The sequence below is a fragment of the Solea senegalensis genome, linkage group LG14 (genome assembly GCF_019176455.1).
Source record: "Solea senegalensis isolate Sse05_10M linkage group LG14, IFAPA_SoseM_1, whole genome shotgun sequence".
NCBI classification, from domain to species: domain Eukaryota; kingdom Metazoa; phylum Chordata; class Actinopteri; order Pleuronectiformes; family Soleidae; genus Solea; species Solea senegalensis.
In genome coordinates, this window is record NC_058034.1 from 12,706,336 (window position 1) to 12,725,482 (window position 19,147).

The 19,147-nt window shown below is 39.7% G+C and overlaps 2 protein-coding genes across 2 annotated transcripts; one reads left to right on the plus strand and one right to left on the minus strand.

Annotated features, from left to right (window-relative positions):
• The first annotated feature begins 775 nt into the window (after positions 1 to 775).
• On the plus strand, positions 776 to 7,514 carry ubxn6 (UBX domain protein 6). The gene is made up of 11 exons (XM_044044768.1): positions 776 to 959; positions 1,928 to 2,085; positions 3,090 to 3,154; positions 3,239 to 3,367; positions 3,516 to 3,613; positions 3,720 to 3,795; positions 3,877 to 3,961; positions 4,340 to 4,559; positions 5,000 to 5,130; positions 5,215 to 5,363; positions 5,938 to 7,514. Exons 1-11 carry the CDS (start codon positions 877 to 879, stop codon positions 6,061 to 6,063), a joined length of 1,320 nt encoding a protein of 439 aa, XP_043900703.1. The 5' UTR covers positions 776 to 876; the 3' UTR covers positions 6,064 to 7,514.
• Positions 7,515 to 9,080: 1,566 nt separating this feature from the next.
• On the minus strand, positions 9,081 to 18,355 carry chaf1a (chromatin assembly factor 1, subunit A (p150)). The gene is made up of 16 exons (XM_044044729.1): positions 18,039 to 18,355; positions 16,205 to 16,252; positions 15,190 to 15,785; positions 14,798 to 14,857; positions 14,424 to 14,668; positions 14,244 to 14,325; positions 14,098 to 14,166; positions 13,610 to 13,827; positions 13,274 to 13,442; positions 13,057 to 13,137; positions 12,687 to 12,788; positions 12,323 to 12,572; positions 11,059 to 11,221; positions 10,585 to 10,906; positions 10,388 to 10,472; positions 9,081 to 9,973 (listed from the first exon to the last, which is right to left on the minus strand). Exons 1-16 carry the CDS (start codon positions 18,100 to 18,102, stop codon positions 9,861 to 9,863), a joined length of 2,667 nt encoding a protein of 888 aa, XP_043900664.1. The 5' UTR covers positions 18,103 to 18,355; the 3' UTR covers positions 9,081 to 9,860.
• Positions 18,356 to 19,147: the final 792 nt, after the last annotated feature.

A 19,147-nucleotide genomic window follows, 5' to 3' on the forward strand; every position in this document is an offset into this window, starting at 1 on the left:
CACATTGGACCAATCTAGGTCAACATTCAGCGGGGAGGAGGCTGCAACCACACATTCCCAAGATGTTCTTCCCCAAACTTTAATAAATATAACATTTTTAAAATAAAACATAGCAGTAAGTAGATCAAAAGAAATTCCAACATGTAAATTGTGACTGCTGCATGCATGAATGTAGATGACTTTGCAACTTTAATCACACATTTATGTTGGAAAAGGGGCAAGTGACAAGACAAATAATTCAGCAAAAACACCACAATATTCATCAGTATACAATGATTTATGCCTGTGAAGGTTATCACTCATCAGGTCATAGTCACCTTCAGGAGCTCGCTGTAGGCAACTGTGCTTTACTTTATTTCAGGGTTTCTCGATCCTGGTCCGGATTCAAATGCTCATCAGCAAGCACTGCAGACGCCTGGTAACGACCCACCTTTTTCTATCAGAAAAACATCTAAAACATGCAGGGCAGTGCATGATTGAGTAACTACCTATAGATAGTAGGCTATAGTAGTAGGCTATTACACTATCTATAGTAGACTTAGATGTTTCACCTCTCATTCAAGAGGCTTCATCCTACCATAGTAGGATTAATAATTACAGTACTAATTATTTCACATGTATCACAATAGTTTAAAAAAGGTAGTTGTTTTTCATCTAAGTAAGATATTTAGATAGGTTAGATACCTCTAAAAAGATACATACACTGTGGTGGTGGCCGCAGTGCTCAACTCAGCCACACGGGGGCAACAACAACAATTAATGAGCCGGAAGCAGAGTTCAATCTGTAGGAAAAAAATTGTTTTGGTCCTCCTCCCAGCTAACGTTAGCCAGGAGCTCGGTTTCCACGGCCCACATTATCACTGAAAATTGAAGAAAATGAAGAAGTTTTTCGATGACATCAAAAAGGACATTAAATTTAAATCCGCGGGACCCGGTAAGAAGCTAACTGAGGAAAGCAGGTATGTGGCAAACATGTCTCAGACGCTACAGCGCTAACTTCAGCCACTTAGCTAACGTTTGATAACTTGATTTAGAAGGTGCTTTCTTACCTTCTAGTTTTCAATGATGATAGAAGGTAGTTCACCAAAAAGCTAACCAGGACGTGTTTTGATAGATAATTAACTAAATTCACCAGGTAACGACAAGATAATGTGATTCTCAGCAGCGTCTAATTTCAGCTCTGCCAACCGTTAATCCCTGAACAAGCCTATTTACCCAGTGATTAAGGAACTTAATATTATTAAGTTATTAAGTAACGTGCAACGTTGACCAAATCATCCACATCATAGGTAGTAGGATAATGATGAGCTGCGTCAATGAGGTCTGTGGTCTGTGGAAGAACAGGACAAAATATGCCCTATGACTTTACATCACCTGAATCGTTGCTTTCATGTTGTGTATACCAAATTCTGACCCTTCTATTAAAGTCTTCCAGCTGATATTAAGACTCTTTAGACTTAAGTTTTTTCCACCTTCTTCTACTCAATTTTGGTGATGCTGTACGAACAGTAGCCTCAGCTTCCTGTTCTCATTTGTCAGAAGTACCCAGTGTGGTTTTCCGCTGCCGTAGACACATTAGTTCAACGTGTTGTGCATTCAGAGATGGTCTGTAAACCTTGATTATGACAAATGGAACTTTGAGTTACTGTTGCCTTTCTGTCTTTTTAAACCAGTCTGGCCATTCTTCTCTGACCTCTGGTGTCAATAAGGCATATTTGCCACTTACTAGATATTTCACACTATTCTATTTAAATCCTAGATTGGCTATGAGTGAAAATCCAATCAGTTTCTAAAATACTCACGTCAACACATATACATGCCTTACTGCATTGTGCACTCCACGTGATTGGCTTGGGTTAAGCAGATGAATATGTGTGTCTATTTGAGACTTTTCTCATGTTGCTTTGCTCTTCTCTTCTTAACACAGAACGAAATGTGAGGGGGCACCAAGCAGCACCAGTGCCAAGCAAACCCGCCATGCTCCCACTGAAGGAGCCCAAAGGGCTGGAGCCGCAGCTCTAGCCAGGATTGAGCAGCACCCCCGGCCGAAGGTCCACACCTCTCAGGACCACATCAGGAACCAGGGTGAGACACACAGGCACAACCTTGTAAGAGGAAAACTGTGCTACAACATCACAGTGATTCACTCTGTTTTACCTCTTGCCTTACTTTTCTTACTCTTAGTCAGTTATAGTTTTCATAGGTTATTGAGTGATTACACAGATTAGACTGGAGAGGTTTGGGAGCTGTGGAGTCTTTTTTATTTAGATCACAGTAGTGTGCTCCTGCCCCCTCCCACCACAACGTAATTGTCATATCATGTACATACTGGCAACACAGTTTATTTAATACAACTATTGATTACACAATTTTTTTTTATTTTTTAGGTTAGTTTTTTATATTCTTAAATCTTTTGTATTTCTTGTCTTTTTTTTCTTATTTTTCCTTTGTGTAAAAATTAGAGACTGTAAGTGATCAGGTAGTGGCATAGAGAAAGAAGAAGTTCATTGCAGAGATTATTCTTGGATTGGAATAATTTGAATCCTTTGATCAGTGATTCAAATTACTCTTCCGACTCTGAACTGGGATAAGAAACTTTGAACTGTGGAATGCTGCATTACATTTCTCTGCCGGAATTAGTAGAAGAAATAGCAGGCTTCATAACACCAGAGAATTGCTACTGCAGTTTGGACTTCACGTCGTCAAGCCATCTTCACTGACACATTTTCCAAGGAATTAACCCATCTAATCAGATCAGCTTTGCTCACTGCAAAACAACCTGTGTTATTGGAACAAGACTTAAAAGAGGAATGCAAAAACGGTGTTATTTCTGCACTAACATTTAGGCCACTTTCTATGAACATTTTTATTATTTACCAAAACCATGGGTTTTATAGGAAGAGAATGTGGCTGTTGAATTGTAGTAATTAATGAGCACACAGCATTTGATTGTGTCATCGATGGTGGATTAAGCTGTCAAGTGTATTTAGACTGCAAGACATGCGTTCTGAAATACTTGAGAATTCAGTTAAATGCAGTTGATTTTCTGGTCACTTACAAGACATAGCATGACTTTTTTTTGTCTATAGTTAAAAGAGAACTGGAGGCAGAGTCGGCTGCATTGGCTGGAAAAGAAAAGGCGGCAACAGCAGAGGTATGATTATACTGATCTTTGGCTTACTGAGTTAAAGCATGTAATCTGGATGCATTTGTAATTGAAAATGTTTTTTTTTTCCAGGGATCCAAAGTGCCAATGAAAGATCCGATCTGTCTCTCAGTGTCTGGTGTGTATTTCACCTGTCCGCTAACTGGAGCCACTTTAACTAAGAGTGAGAGAGAAGTACACATTAAGGAGGCCATTCTAATGGTATGTTTGAAGATACTGTCACATGTTCTCTTTTTCTAATTTTATTTTAGCTCTTAAGATTCAGTTTGCAATGTGATTGTGTGGTATGAGACATGAAGCTTTTGTTTGCTAGCACACTTAAAAACATAAACTGTAATTTCACCGTCAGCGGTTTGAGGAGGATGCAGTTGAGGCCTCTGTTATGATGATCTACACATTTAACAAAGACAAAGATAAAGTGAAGGCTGCTGTGGACATCATAAGCAAGTAAGATAATACACATAACTTTGTTTTGAGCTGTCTGTTGGAAATTCACTTTAAAATGAATTGCAATTTATATAATCTTGTTTTTTTCATCTGTATTCTTTAACAGGTATGTCGAAAACATATGCAAGTGTCCCGAGGAGGAAAAATACCGAAAGATTAAACTCAGCAACAAGGTGTTCCAGGTGTGTAAGTGACTGATCTCCTTTCCTAAACTCTTTGTTTCCTCAGGACTAATAACATTCCTCCTTTTTCTTTCATTTAAGGAGAAAGTGCGATCTGTTGAGGGCAGTAGAGAGTTCCTGCAGGCCCTGGGCTTCATAAGCATCACGTTTCCTGTAGAGGGTCAAGGTAAATTAGTCTTGATGTTTTTTTGTTAAATATCAGCAAGATGTGGTGAATTTTCATTTATATGGCATGGCGAACAAATCACTGTAAAGAAGCTATTTGTAAATTTGCCTAAATATCGTGTCGTTTGCCAGGACATTTCTGAGACAGGGAAACAAGGAGCAGCACATATACTGGGTTATACTGTGTCCATGTACATACACTTCTTATAAACAATTAACATATTTGGTGAATTTTTGCTTGTCAGCAACAGGTGGAGTTCGAAAGTGTGTCTGCACATGACATATCACAGTCATTTTGTGTCATAACTATGCAATAACTGTCTCACATAGTATAAGACTGAGTAACTGACTTTAAGTCATTGCATTGTTTTGAGATCAGAGGAGGAAGAGGAGTTCCTGGTGTTGCCAGAGCAGAGCCCTGATGCCCTGGAGCTGATGAAGGAGAGGAGGGATCGTCTTCAGAGAGGAGAGCCAGTCAGAGCTCAGCTGGACAGACAGACTCAAGCTTTCAGACCCTCGCCCAACGCCCAGCGCTTTGAGCTGCCACCAGAGTTCTACAACCTGACATCAGAGGAGCTCAAGAAGGAGCAGCAGCAGAGGTATAAGCTCCTTGTCAATAGATGTTTCAGTCTGAGACATGGGCCACACAGGTTGCTTGAGTGTTGCTTTCCATTTTTAGACACAGATTAGAGCAGTCACCCTGCTTGTGGGAGATACGAGCATAAACTGTGCACAAAAGGTCTCCCGGTTTCCTCCTGTAGCCACTGTATAAGAATGTATTGACTAGCCACTCCACTGGTCAGAAAAGAGCTCTGTTTGAATGAAAGTCTACAGTAAAATGAGCCCATTTCTTTTCAACAAGGCTTTTATTGTGAAAATTATTTGTTAATAATGAAGAATCGTGGCACTAGAGGCAAAGCCTATGTAAAATATAGCAGCAGCTACTCAGGAGACACAACAGATCTAACTGCTGTGGTCTAGCGGTCTATTTAGAACCTGCACTTGGTGACCAGCATCATGTGTTATGTGTGTTTCTTAGGAGTGATTTGGTGGAGAAGAATGCCATGCTGCGCACAAAAGCAATGAGGGAGAAAGAGGAGCAGAGGGAGAGAAGGAAGTACAACTACACACTGCTCAGGATCCGACTGCCCGATGGAAACCTCTTACAAGGTTTTAATTTTTCTTCCAAAGTGAACAAGTCAAAAATCTATCCTTGATGCAAATAATGAGTTGCCGATTAATCTGTGATCCCAGGTACCTTCTATGCCTGGGACCGGATGTCTGTGTTGTTTGAGTTTGTACGGGATTCTCTGGTAGACGGCTGGCAGCCCTTTGAGCTCATCGCTCCAGGAGGCCAAAAACTACAAGAGGCAGAGGAAGCGGCTCTCGCCGAGCGTAACCTGGTGGGTTAAATGCAGAGACATTGTACGAAACTCACAAATTTAACTGAATTTATCTGGATTTGTTGGTTGTTTTAAAGTGTGGTAATTATCAGAAACCAACAGTGAATGTAAGCGTCTAGGAATTCTATAATAAGGCCAAGAGAATGTAAAGAACAAATGACATTTGATCTTTTAACAATACGGTTGTTGGTAAGAAAAATAAATAACCCACAAAGTTTTTATGTAGTAGAAACACCAAAGATTTGCTTATTTGTCATTATTTTATATTTTACATTTAAAAAAGGACCAGACATTTGCTCCTGTCTGGTAATGTTCATATTTGCATGTGAATTAGGGCCGAATGAATTCAAATCTGATTTTCTACGGCAAGCTTCAGTTCAACATTCACTCTGAAATGGAGATCAGGAGAATAGAACGGAATAAACACATTACCACATGACACAATCAGATATTACCTACTTTATAGTCTACCATTTATGTATGATGATGTCAGATTGCACCCTTTGCAATTGGCCAATAAGATTTTTCAGTTTGAAAGCGATTCATTTTTCAACCTCATCTCTTTTCTCCTCAGGTCCCTGCAGCTCTACTCACCTTTGCCTGGGACCCAGCTGTGCAGGCAGATATCGCAGCTGCGGGGGGGAAGAGCCCCACCCTACTCAAACCAGAGCTGCTGGAAACCATTAACACCTTGAACTGAGCAGACATCTTCTGTCCCTCCCTGGCACCACAGCGGTCAAATTGCTCCTTGCACACAGCTAGTGATGAGTGTACTTTTACAAAATGCTAACTTAAAGGGGCGACTTCACCCTAATGCACTTCTTTCACTGAGCAGACCAGAAGGAGACAAAAGCACCTTGCAGTCTGTCTCGGCAAAGCATTCTGCTGAAAAAGCACTACTAAACAGATTGAAGGAGGTGTGTGTGTGTGTCGTGTCCTGAATGAATATGTGTAGTAAACAGACTGTGGCAGAAATCCTCTGCACTTTACCTTTCAGACTAAACAGACTTCACATGGCATGTTGAGAAACTGCTCACCACTTCCTGTTTTATTTATTCTTCTAGTAAACAGCCCGTCTTTCTTGAAAAGAAAAAAAAAATCAAATAAATAGTGCACACTCATGACTGCACAGTCAGATGTAGAAAACCCATACATGGTGAAGTAAAGCTGGTCACATACGACCGTTAAATCTCAGCTCCTACAGCAGCTCTTTTGCACTCGACGGTGTCGATGCACAGGCTTTATTCAGGACTTTAAAATGCTTTTGTTTAGCAGTATTGAACGTTAACTCAGTGTTTCGTGTCAGCTGATGCTCGACTGGTCGGATAAGTCGTGATAAGATACGAGTCTGGTTCCGTTACTGTAAACAAACTTGAGCTTCTGTCGCATGTCGGTCCTGTGCTGTACAATGACCCTCCACTCCTCTTACTGTCATACAACAGGCTTCTGTGATTGCTTTGTTAAAAGTCCAAAAGGTCCAGATCTTTTATTTTAAGTTAATCTTTTATTTAAAATTAAATGTGCTTTAAAGCACAGAGTGTAAGTACATCATGTTAAATGGCAACTACACAACAAGCGATTAATAGTAGAGGACACGCCGTTTATTCAGCTTTATGAGGGCAGTTTTTAAGTATTGCTATTGGTGGCCTGTTTGTATCAAACGTTTCCTCTAAATTAAAGGTTTAACATTTGGAAGCAGTGGAAGTCGTAACACGACAGTGTTAGGGTTTCCACAATACTTCTCCCTTTTCCCGCTCATGTCATTGCAGATTTTGTGATGGTTACAGCTTTGCTTCATGAGAATATTTAGCATTTATTTTGAATGACAACGACCTACCTCTCACCACATCCAAGTGATTTCCTTCATCTTTATCTTCTGTTATGTCAGGAGTTGCACGCCAACAACTTAATCTGATGCGTGATTCGTGTAGAATTAAAAAAGAAGGGTCCCAGTGTTTATTTGTAAGGCTGAGTCTGCCATAAGCAACATGTCTGCGCTGTTCACAGGTGGTCAATGGAAGAGTGTCAATGTGTGTTATAACCGTATTAAATAGCCTGTAAGCAGTTGTGATCTGTCCGGGTGTTCAGAGTTGTGTTCTGTTGCTTTTTTTCAAATCAAATCTGCCTGTAATAAAGATCGCTTGCACTGCATCTTTTGTTTTTGTGAACACAGTTCAATCCGATGTGTACAATAGACACTACCACAGAGGTGTCAAACTCGCGGCCCGCACACAAACACGGCACGTGAGTGAAGCAATTCTTTTTTTTTTAATTATAGGAAATTCTGTTGTAATCAGATCTTTATTAAATATATTACATTTAATTATGGTGTTTTAATTAGTTGTCCATCTTACTAGTTAATTTTGGAATTTCTTTTTTTTACATCATAAATGTTTCTATTGTGAAGTACACATTTCATATCAAAGCAAACACTTATACTTTGAAATGCTGTGAAATTGTGAATCTTAACTGCAATATCATGATGAATTATTGTTTTTAAGATCATATTGTGCACCGGCTACTGAACAAGTTGTCGATTCACACCTTTTCTCTTTAGACCGGCCCCCCACGCTCATTGCCAAATTTGCTAAACTGATGAATGCGATATAATTATTATAATTATAAAGTTGGAATTGATCCTGTTATCACCAGAAATAAGATGGTATTCCTTCAAACTAACATGCTATTACTTCTTTGTTACCTAACTTTCAAATCATACATAATCCAGTCATGAATTAAATCAAGATTTCTTCATCGCTAATGGTGTATTTCCACCGAAATCAAGCCGAACAGTGCATCAGTTAACTACTTAATCCCCGACAATTACCGGAGAAATGTCTAAAATCTCAGTGTTTAACAGGAGTCTGGTCCACGACTGGCATCACACTGCCCTGTGTGTCAGACTGAGTCTGTGCACCGGTCATGGAGGAAGTTCTCAACAAATAACTGACTCTAGTGATTTGATTCAATTACACTAAAAACCACTGCTTTACAAGTCACTAGTTATTCGTTTGTGTGTGTCGTGTATAAAACAAAGTTAGCCGTGCAGTGATGACTTCACCCACGTTGAGTAGGTACTTTTTTTGTAGCGGAGATGCAACCAGAACCGTGCCGAGGCGAATAGAGCCGGTGGAAATACGCCATGAACTTTTACATAAGATGGAAATATTATATGGAAAGAAATATACAATATTGAGAAGAAGCATTAGTTAGTTGTGCACAAATGATTTGGACTTAATTACACGTATTACAACTACAACCACTGCAAAACAGATCCAACAAATATGGACTTTAAAATGTTGAACGTGAGTTCACAATGACTAGGGATGAGACAACATACCACTAACACAACACAATAAAATGCACTTAATAAGGATAAACTTCCCTTTTCGGGATAACTGTGAATGTGGAAAACCTTCAATATTTCACAAGTGAGTTGTCTAACTCGCCAACATAAAGTCTTAGTGATTCATTTTGAAATGACTTTTTTAATCACTTAACATGTTCACTAAAAACATGTTCCATCTGTGATGACAAAAATGTGTCTGAGCAAAGTGTAAGTTCATTTGAGTTCAGCGTGTTTTAAGAGTTTAAAGCATATTTTCCCACCGAGACAGAATAAAGTTTCCAATGAGACACATCAGCTTGTTTGAATGATGACAATGTTACACTCTATAAGGTAGTCAGATGAAATGGTGTCCTCACATTAACAAAATGTAAAAGTGCAGTACTTTTATTCAGGTTTAATGAATTTATCCTGTTCAAGTATTCTTGAAAATACAGAAAATACATATTTATAAAACACTGTGACACTGAACCTAACTGTACAAGTACAGACCTAGCAACTACACCAGTGAGTTGTCAGAATCAGAAATTGCAGAATAAAAGCACCTACTGAAACCAAGAGGTAAAAATACATACTTTCAGCCTCTTATTTACCCAACTTATTTATGGTCAACTATTTACATCTGAAACTTAAGAAATCTGTGTCATGAACTGAACATGAAAAAATGTTGATAATGCTTGTTTGTTTTTTTTCGTTGTAGGTGCTTCTTCTGATGAAAACTACTTTTCCATTTTATTCTGCTTTTCCACTGTTCAACCCAATCTGTTGTAGCAGTGCCAGAGAGACGCTCACCTTCCACTTTAAAAAAGCCCATGCCAAACAAGCCCGACTGAAACTTCAATGCAAAACAATCAGATGTACAGTTCCTTTTCTGCCCCACTCTGATTTTATGCACTACTACATTTTACTGGCAAGAGGAAAGTCAGGTCAGGGGTTTAAAAAAAAGAAAATATTGGGTGAGCGGACACTCACAATCCTGAGCAGACGCCGCCTGCTGTGAGACTTGACTGTACCAGGGTGCAGAGCTTCATTTTGCATGAAGATTATATTCGGCAGAGTTCAGAATCAGGAAGGAAATTTATGAGGAAACGGAGTAGCTTGTATTATAGCTTGGGAGTAGCTTGGATTGGGGTGGACCACCTAACTTGACCTCAGGCTGTGGCGATTGTAGGAGCCGCACTGGCCACAGGGAGGGCCGCTGTGTCCGACGGTGTGACCTCCATTAAGACGTCTCCCTCGTTGGAGGACTTCTCTCTTGTTGGACCTAAGGAGTTAAGATTGAATATTAAAACATTTTTTATGCTATTCTGCCTTTGTTTGGTCTTTGTGAACAGAAAGGATGTAACATTTGTATGCTGTGTTCCTCATCTGACAGAGCAAAAGAAGTGATGTTCCTGGCAAACTGCTGAACAACCAGGTTTTTTGAGTGCCAGCATTACTTTGTTTTCAGTCATACAGCCGTGACTTTCCCGTCCATGGAAACGCTTCGACTGAGAAACAGAGGGCTTAAACATCACCGTGTGAACTAATATGGAAAAAGTTTGAATTTAACATTCGTTTATGTTTAAAAGTTGTGCACTACAGGTTTGATAACAAAAAGAAATTTGCTTACCCATTTTGAAAGTGTAATATACCAAGAGCTTGTGTATAGTGTAGATGAATCTTTTGTGTAACTCACCACTCTGTGCAGAGATGAGGACACAGTCTTCCTCATCATCTTCCTCAGTGTCAGCCTGAAAACCATCCGTCTCTACTACTCCCTTCTGGAGACAGAAGTAGGACAGTTTTAGATACAAGCGTCATATTTTCAAAATTATTGAATGTTTTAAAAGATACCATAATAAAAAAAGAATTAGCTCAAGGTCGTTTCTCTACCTGTTCCCGATCAGTACACCTCTTCATAAACTTGGTGATGGACATGCTCCCAGTGCTCTTCCTTTTATTGGACGATGAAGACGGGGTGGAAGAGGTCTGCGGTGTAGTGGGAGAGTTTCCCTGAGAGCCTGTAGCTGCCTGCGGTTCTTCTCGAGACTCTTCTCGGGCTCCAGTGGTGAGGTAGGTCCACTGGCAGGGCAGTGGAAGTGCCTCCTGGCCAAAGCGGGACAGGACTTCTGTGTGCACATACCAGCAGCAGCGTCTGTAGGTGGCACGCTTCTCATAAACAGCATTGTTTTTGATGACCCGTCTCAGCTGTATTCTGGTCAAAATTAAAGGAAAATAAAATTTGAATAGTTATTTGTTATCATGTAGAGAGGGGGGTGAATTATTTTGATACGGATACAGAATTAGTGGTATTTATATAATTTAATTTAATTAATTTCTGTGTCTTTTGTTAAGATGTAAACTCACCTGGTGGGGATGTTTTCTGCTGAGCTCTGGGGACTACACAGCTCAGGTGCAGATGGTGAAGATGAAGATGAGGTTTGACGACGACAAAACTCCTGAAACTCATTGATGATCACTTTGGAGCTGTTGACATTACCGTGCAGCAGAGGGAGCAGCTGACCAAGTACTGTGGAAAGATCAGTCAGTAGGTTATGAGTATTGCAACAATTACAATAGAAAAGGGTAAATAAGGTACTACAAGATACATTTAGGTTGAACTGGACAATTTGAGCTAATCTTAAGGTTTAATTAAGGGTTAACTCCAACTCCTATTTTATTATAATTACTGCACAGCATTTTGTAGGACAAATTCTTATGATAAACGAACAAGAGAACCAATGAGCAAATAACAAAACAAAATGCACACCAGCAATTAAACATTACTCATTAAGCTGATGGTAAACTCCAACAACACTATTTTACTTCCACTTAATTAAAAAAAAGGGTGTTTTAACACCACACTACACTGCAACACTACCAAAGAACAGAACCACCACATACAGAATAAGATCTGCCTCCAAAATCATATGAAACCAAGCAACTCATCAAACTCGATAAAGCATCATTTGAAAGTATGTCACATTTAAAATCAACTAAAGCCAATGGAGCCAGACAAATAAGGCTGGGCCATATAGCCAAATCATTATCATATCACTCACACATGGTTAATAATTCAACACAGCCACTTTATTTATAGATACACCTGTTCAACTCATTGATTACAAAAATGTAATCAGTATTTCAAAAACTGCTGTTCGACTGGGATTTTCACATACAACCATCTCCATATTTACAGAGAATGGTCAAAAAAATGTCAATGTTAATGCCGGAGGAATCAGACTGTTTCAAAGCTGAGCCTAAAGACACAGAGACAACCACATATTACACTCAGGGTTCACAGAACACCATCTCTGAACACAAAACACATGAAACCTTGAAGCAGAATAGCAGCAGAAGACCTCACCAGGTGCCACACCTGCCAATGTATGAATTGTCCTTTGAACCCAATAAAGTGGCTTGTGAGAACATATTGAAGAAAATTATATAGCAATAATTAATATTGTTAAATTACTCACCAGCCCTACTGGCAAACCACAAAAACTACAGTCCCACAGCTTACAAACAGCCCAGTGGCCTATGCAGCGTGTCTTTAGGTTGATCACCAATGTGGTCCCCAATCTGGATTGTCAACATTAATCCATGTATTTCAGAAAACTGTGATACTTACATTGTGCTTCTCTCTCGCACTTCTTAGACATTTCCTCTGGACTGAGGCTGTTGTCTGCCTTTGGTAAAGGCTCGACCAGACACACAGCATGAGACTGAAAGACTTCCAAAACAGGTCCTTCTCCTTCCCAGATGCAGCCCCTGACCACGGGCACCAGCACCTTCATCTTCTTCTTGGTGGACATCAGCTCATCCCACTCCCTGGCTTTCATTTTCTGTCGCAGCTTCTGCTTCTCCAGGTCACCACCCTCCTAGAAAGGTTGCATGTGCGTTAACAGGTATGCAGACCTGAAAGACTTTTGATACAAAATTACAAAAATCCAATCATCCATCTGCTACATCAAGGAGACAAATTCAAATGTCACCTCCTCATCTAGAGCCCCCTCATCATCTGAAAGGTAACCATGAGGAACAAAGAAGCCATCGTCATCTTCATCGTCATCCTCACCTCCTTCCTCCTCATCTTCCTGAAAATGATCATCAGTTCAAAGTATTTTTTAAAAGAACAATTATTTTGTGATAAATATTAGTTGTTTGTTGCACATTTCCATAAGCCCATTCTCAACTGGTGTGATATTGTTGACAATGATGACAAATACAGGGAAGCCTGGGTGTTGTAAACCATATAACTCTTCAATAAGATAAATTCCAAAAGGTTTTGGGCAGCAGTGTAGATTAATAATCATAAATCGAAAAATTTTATTTCCAAATTTTTCGTCCTCTAATGAAACGTACCCCTTCACTATGCGACAGGGACTCTCCTGGTTCCTCCTCCTCCCATTCTTCATCACTGTCCACATCATAGTCCAACACATCCTATGGTGTCAGAGCAGAAGTGTTGGTGTCAAAGCTACGCAAAAACATTCTTGTATATGCGATTATTAAATGAAATTTAAATTTGTGTGATAAAATTAAATCATTACATTGCATTTGTTTGTTTGTTTTTAATTACCTTGTCCTGCCTGAGGGGGCATCGAGGTGAGATATGTGAACTCGTCTTACTCCAGGTGCCCCAGTACGCTGGGCGGTAGTTTTCACGGAACTGCAAAAGCTTCATGGGTCCATAACGTTGACGGTCCGGCACTCCATCGGATTTAGGTCCCTCCACTGTTATACAGTCACTGACATAGTACACATGGGGAGGATTATTTTCATTTTATAGTTAACAAGCCCATCTTAAATTGTTGAAAGATCCACAATTAACAAACACAAACAAAAGTTACAGATATTAGGGGTAAAAGGAGTGTGTTGATTGGTTTAAAAAGAAAATCACTCTTTATAGAATCACCTGGGTGAGTCCGTCTGCCTTGGGTTGGTTGGTCCCGACTGGCGAGGCTTTTTACCGATCCACTCTTTTATTCCATTTAGGTTATTATTGGGGTTTAATAAACACCGGTCAAGTTCCTCTAAAAGAGAGTCTGCACACTGAACACGACACAGTGGTGCCAGAGCCATGTTTCCTTTTATCTCAAAAGGAGCAAACTTCCCACAGGCAGCTGCAAGTGTCTGAAACAGCAAAGAGACACAACACTTTAGAGTTCAAATTGTTGTATTTATTATGCAACAAAAATCTATATTACAATGGGGCTATGGTCAGTCATGACACATCATGAATTTGTGTATGACAATATCTTCTTTCACATAACTGATAATATATCCAAAATCCTGCCATGTGAGATGCACCAAACAGTCCATTTCATTCAACACTCAAGTTCTATACAAACGAACATGAACAACAAGGAAAACTTTTGGCATTATAAGAGGAGTTCTACTCACCTTTGGAGCTTGTTGGGTCTTGGGTTTCTGTAGAAACCGTGTAATTTCTGCTTTCTCAGCTTTGAGACGCTGTATAAAGACATACAATGGTCAGAATTTTTTAGTAATATCTACCCAGATCATACAAATACTCCTCATTAACTCACATCTTTCTCTTCTTTCAACCGTTTCTCCTCTTCCTTCATACGCTTCTCCTCTTCTTTCTTGCGTTTTTCTTCAAGCTTGGCCCTACATTTTTTAATTTAAACAAACAAAACTACTTTTATCCAGCACAAAGTGTTGGCAGTGAAAACACATCAAATGAATAAGGAATTTGCAATACTCACTCTAGCTTGGATTTCCGCTGCTCCTCTTTTGCTTTTAGTCTGTCAGCTTTTTCCTTCTCCTCTTTCTCTTTTTTCTCACGTTTCTCTCGCTCATCTTTTTCCTTTTTCTCACGTTTCTCTTTTTCTTTTTCCTCCTTTAATTTGCGGGCCTCTTCTTTCTTTTTCTCTTTTGCAGCTTTAGCCTCCTCCTTCTGTCGCTCCTTCTCCTCACGCAAACGTAGCCTCTCCTCCTGCACTTGTAAACTCTACAAATGCAACATTTGGACATTATTTTAATTTTTCAACTAAACTTTTTAACAATACTTAATAAAGCATATGGGAAATTAACTCATCATCCTGTGTCATGAGTTACACAACACAGGATGATGTATTACCTTCAAGGAGCGTCTTTTGACCTTCTCATCCACTGGTGTTTCGGGGGTCGTCTTTGGTGCCTATGAAGAAAATGGAAAACCAAATTTGATCATCATTGTTATCTACTCAATTACTCCAAAAAACTACTGAGAAATCAAACAGCAAATATAAAGAAAATTATATTTACTTAAAAATCCCTTAATGTCCCGTTAATACATTAAAATTAAAAACACATTCACCAATAAATTATAAATATGGAAAACACTTCACATCTTATAATGAAATGCTTTAGTATGAGATAAACAATTTACTTTCTAAATAAAAGTGCACACTTTTGTGTAATTTGAAACTGGCAAGTCTTACAATCTTAAATAGAATAAAAGACAAAGCAAGCAATGGGAAATGTGCATACCGTAGATGAGAGTGTAGGGTCATCAGTCTTGGTCTTCTCCGGTGAACTTTCAGACTGTGAGCTCAATGATGACTCTGACAGCATGGACTTGTTTCCTGACTCATTCTGCTCCTCAGGCTCACTGTCAGAATCCTGTGTTGTGTCGAGCTGTGAAAGAGATGCTGTCTGATTCTCCTCCATCTCCTCTACTTCATCACTGTCGACTTCTGTGCAGTCTAAAGTTTGTGTGCGAGTGTCATCAATTTTGCTGGATTTCTCGGAGCAGACAGTTATGTCTTTGCCTTGATGTTTATCTTTTGTTGGGCTGTGGGGGATGGCAGGGGCAGGTGAAACAACATGCTTTACAGGGGATAAATGGTTGTCCTCAGTCAAATCTATAACCATGTTCTCGTCTGAGGCTGCAGGATGCCTTCTGCTCAGGAAGCCATCAAGAGGCCCTCGGCCATTAACCAAAGGTGGTCTGTTTTGGACAGAGAGTGGAGAGGACTCATTTTCGTTTTCCACGTCTGAAGGTTCAGGGTAGGTATGTGCACATGGGCGTTTAGGCAGGTGGTTCTCTTTAGGTTCAGGGTTCAGGCGCTTGAATGGGAGACGGGCTGCAAGACGAATCAAAGGACAATATACTAAGTTACCATTACTTTTCTAATTGTAACAAATCTGTCGGCACAATGTGAAACAGCAAAGTGGTGACAAAGGGCATACAAAAATGACATACTAAAATATACAGATATAACTAAAATGGCTGGTTAAAAGTTCCACAATATGAGCCTGTGCTACAAAGGAATTGCTTTGACCCACAGAAGTGGACAATAATGACAGTGCGGTTTTATATAATATAATATAATAATCATCATTATTGATTAGTCATTTGTATCTTAATCTGTAGCACTTGGTAATTAATTGATTGTACAGGTTATGAGACTTTGATAGCACTAAAAAAAATTATAAAAGCGCCCATTGTATTATGAATAACAACAGATATCTTCATTAAAAGCTATTAAAAATGGAACTTTACCTTGTATAAGTTTCTTGTTGGCATTTTTACTTGATTTACAATCCATGCCTGAAAAGAACAAAAGCAGAGGAACTTTAGAAATTCATACACACTGTAATGAAGCTGCTCTCAAACTGGTAAAAGAAAATCAATAAAAGACAGTTAAATGTTGAGGAAGCAAACTCGTAAAACCCTTTTGGAGCAGAAATGTTGGTGCTGGCTTAAAATTATGGATGAGCTGATACAATATTCAGCATCAGTCCAATTGTAAAACACAATAATCATATATATAAAAATATATATACATACATACATACATATGCTTCACGCACACAAATCAATGAGCAATTTAGCTGAGTGATGTGGGCTGTTTATGTTACACAATTGGGTAATCATGTCTTTCTTCAAATAGGTTAAAATGGTTAACACAAATGTGTTTTAACAGCTTCATAGTTTAAAACTGTATTGGACTGATATCAGAATGGTAGATATTCCAGTTTGCAATATTGCTATCAGTATCTGACATGGAAAGGTGGTATGTACCATCCCTGCTTATGACCACCTCTATGTATAGCTTACAATTAATATAATGTAACTCGTGATGTACTATAGTCTAATTGAATGTGTTAGGTCTATGTGTTGTTGTCAGTGTGTGGGTCTATGGGTAGCACTTATCCTGACTTCTGTTTACTGCTGTGTTAAATCACATGCCAAGGAAGCTAAAGCAGTGTATGTCACAAAATCATCATCACCCGCATTAATGAAGACTCAACCAAAACTTCATGGACGTCTGGAAAGTACAATTAGTCATGCTACTTTATAAAATGTCACAATTGTGTGCAACGTCGCTGTGATTACGTTACACTACAACAATGAATATAATGTTTGTTTGGCTTGCTCTCCCGCCAACCGGTATAGTCGTTGTGGGTCGAGCAGGCCCGGTCTCGTCCGCGGGTCACACACTTTAAAGCCCTGTCAGGCAAAGATACCCGTGTCTGGAAAACAAAAATAACAAACCGAACTACCACCACCACTACAGGACACATATAACAATAAAAGCAACAGTGCAAAATACGGACGCGTCACAGTCGCAGCTGCGGCTGGGTTCGCCTAAAGAAGTGACTTTCTTTTTGGTGCTAACGTTAACCACCTCACGGGGCATTAGCATGACTTGCTAGCTGTCTGCTAACCTCTACACATTAGCATAATGGACAAGCAGCCCGGGTACACCTAGGAGCAAGCAAGTCATACCGCTTGGTTAAGCACTTAAACGACAGGATAACAGTAAAACAAATTGTATGTTGTCGCACGAGTTGCTGAAACCTAATAAAATAGTTTGTCTGGCGTTGAAGAGCTCACAAACGCAGCAACTAGCAATACCGGTGATCCGTTTCCCCGGTCTGTTTCCCTTTTCACCTTTATCTGAATCCTGAATCTGTCCTCATCTATAAACCCTGCCGGCTATGCTATTTCATCTACTAACATAACCACAACGAGTAACCCCTACTGCACCAAAACAGTGACTAAACTAAACTTCAACCATATCCAAGACCCGACAGCAAACGCTACCTAATCACTGATAGCTTTAATGCTTGAAAACTTAGTGGCAGAGGTTCACAATAACTCTGATAACATTCGTCTCGTAGCAATGACAACAGTAAAATTGAAATCGTGTCATTTAGTAAAAAGATGTTGTTAGTGTTGAATATGTGATTTTTTTTTAACAAACCAGTAGTTTACATTTAAAGGAACGCCGTGTAGCGTGTGTGATAAATAATATAACCTACTACCCATCACATTAGCAGACATTTTGGAAAGTTATTTCAAGCTTTGTTAGACGTGGCATTAGCGTTACCTTTTCTGCGGGAGGCCGAAGCTGCCAAATGTCCGTCCACAGATGGATTTTCAGCCGCCAACATCCCAAACACTGATTCGGGGCTCCTCTCGTTCGCGCTGTACTCCGTCAAAAAAAAACTTCAGCACCGAACAGTTCGTGTAAGCACCCGAGAAGAACCCCTGGTATCAGGCCGAAAGTCACGTTATTGTTATCTAAACATGTACTTCTAGTTTAATTCGCAAAAAACAACATATCATCTTTCCACATCTCCCACACATACACGTTCCCCCTGTTTTACCCTGCTGTTTGCCTCGCGCTTCTCAGTCGGAATTGGCGGGAGTAAACCGCTCGCTTCAATAACCTTCGCTGATTGGTCAGCGTCAATGCACTGAGTTCCGCAACAGACGTTTGATTTGTTCATCCGCGCGGCCCTGTGCTCGGTGCTCCGCGTACTAAATCGATTTAAGATTTTATTTGAAATCAATCTAGAGGTTCGAGTGTGCTGGGGTACTTTAGTGTTCGCTCGCAAAACTAACGTGAATGTGATATGTTCATTGGGTGGCCGTGTCACCTCTTTTTATAAACACTCCACCCAGCCTGTCTAGGACATTCTGTGTAGTAAACCGAGATTTGTCTCCCAGGACACGCCTTCTGTCAGATGTTACGGCCCTTCTGATTGGTCGCGCTGTCTGACCCTTTGAAGTCATGGTTGCCATGTTGTGGGGCAATTGTGAAACATTTTCATGAAGTTGAACTAAACATGAATGGGAATTAAGCGAGAAAGCCTGTTCGCTTTAGCTAAACGAAAAAAGTGTGAGTGTTATTCCAATAAAAGAACTGGAATTCATCTGGGGTATTTGGGGAAAAAAGCTACGTTTTGTCGCCAAATGAGTTTTGTTAGGAAGAAGATTGTCAAATATGAAAACTATGGCAGTACGTAGATCCACAGGCCATGCAGTACGTAGATCCACATTAAGATAATAACAATAAAAAATAAGGAATTTAAGGCTTCGTAAACATTCTTATGCAGAAATTCCAGAGTTTCAAAACAACGTCTCATTGCATATTTGAAGTTGTGGATGTTACGTTTCCTTTGATACGATTTTGTGATTGGGACAGACAATAAA

Bases quoted from the DNA above. Each gene is read 5' to 3' on its own strand.
- chaf1a (XM_044044729.1), bottom strand. From the start codon at position 18,102: ATGTTGGCGGCTGAAAATCCATCTGTGGACGGACATTTGGCAGCTTCG. The intron at 15,786-16,204 runs GTAAAGTTCCAT...TTCGTCTTGCAG, and splicing joins CAACAAGAAACTTATACAAG to CCCGTCTCCCATTCAAGCGC. The intron at 14,858-15,189 runs GTATGCACATTT...TTTTCTTCATAG, and splicing joins ACCCTACACTCTCATCTACG to GCACCAAAGACGACCCCCGA.
- ubxn6 (XM_044044768.1), top strand. From the start codon at position 877: ATGAAGAAGTTTTTCGATGACATCAAAAAGGACATTAAATTTAAATCC. The intron at 2,086-3,089 runs GTGAGACACACA...TTTTGTCTATAG, and splicing joins GGACCACATCAGGAACCAGG to TTAAAAGAGAACTGGAGGCA. The intron at 3,796-3,876 runs GTGTGTAAGTGA...CTTTCATTTAAG, and splicing joins TCAGCAACAAGGTGTTCCAG to GAGAAAGTGCGATCTGTTGA.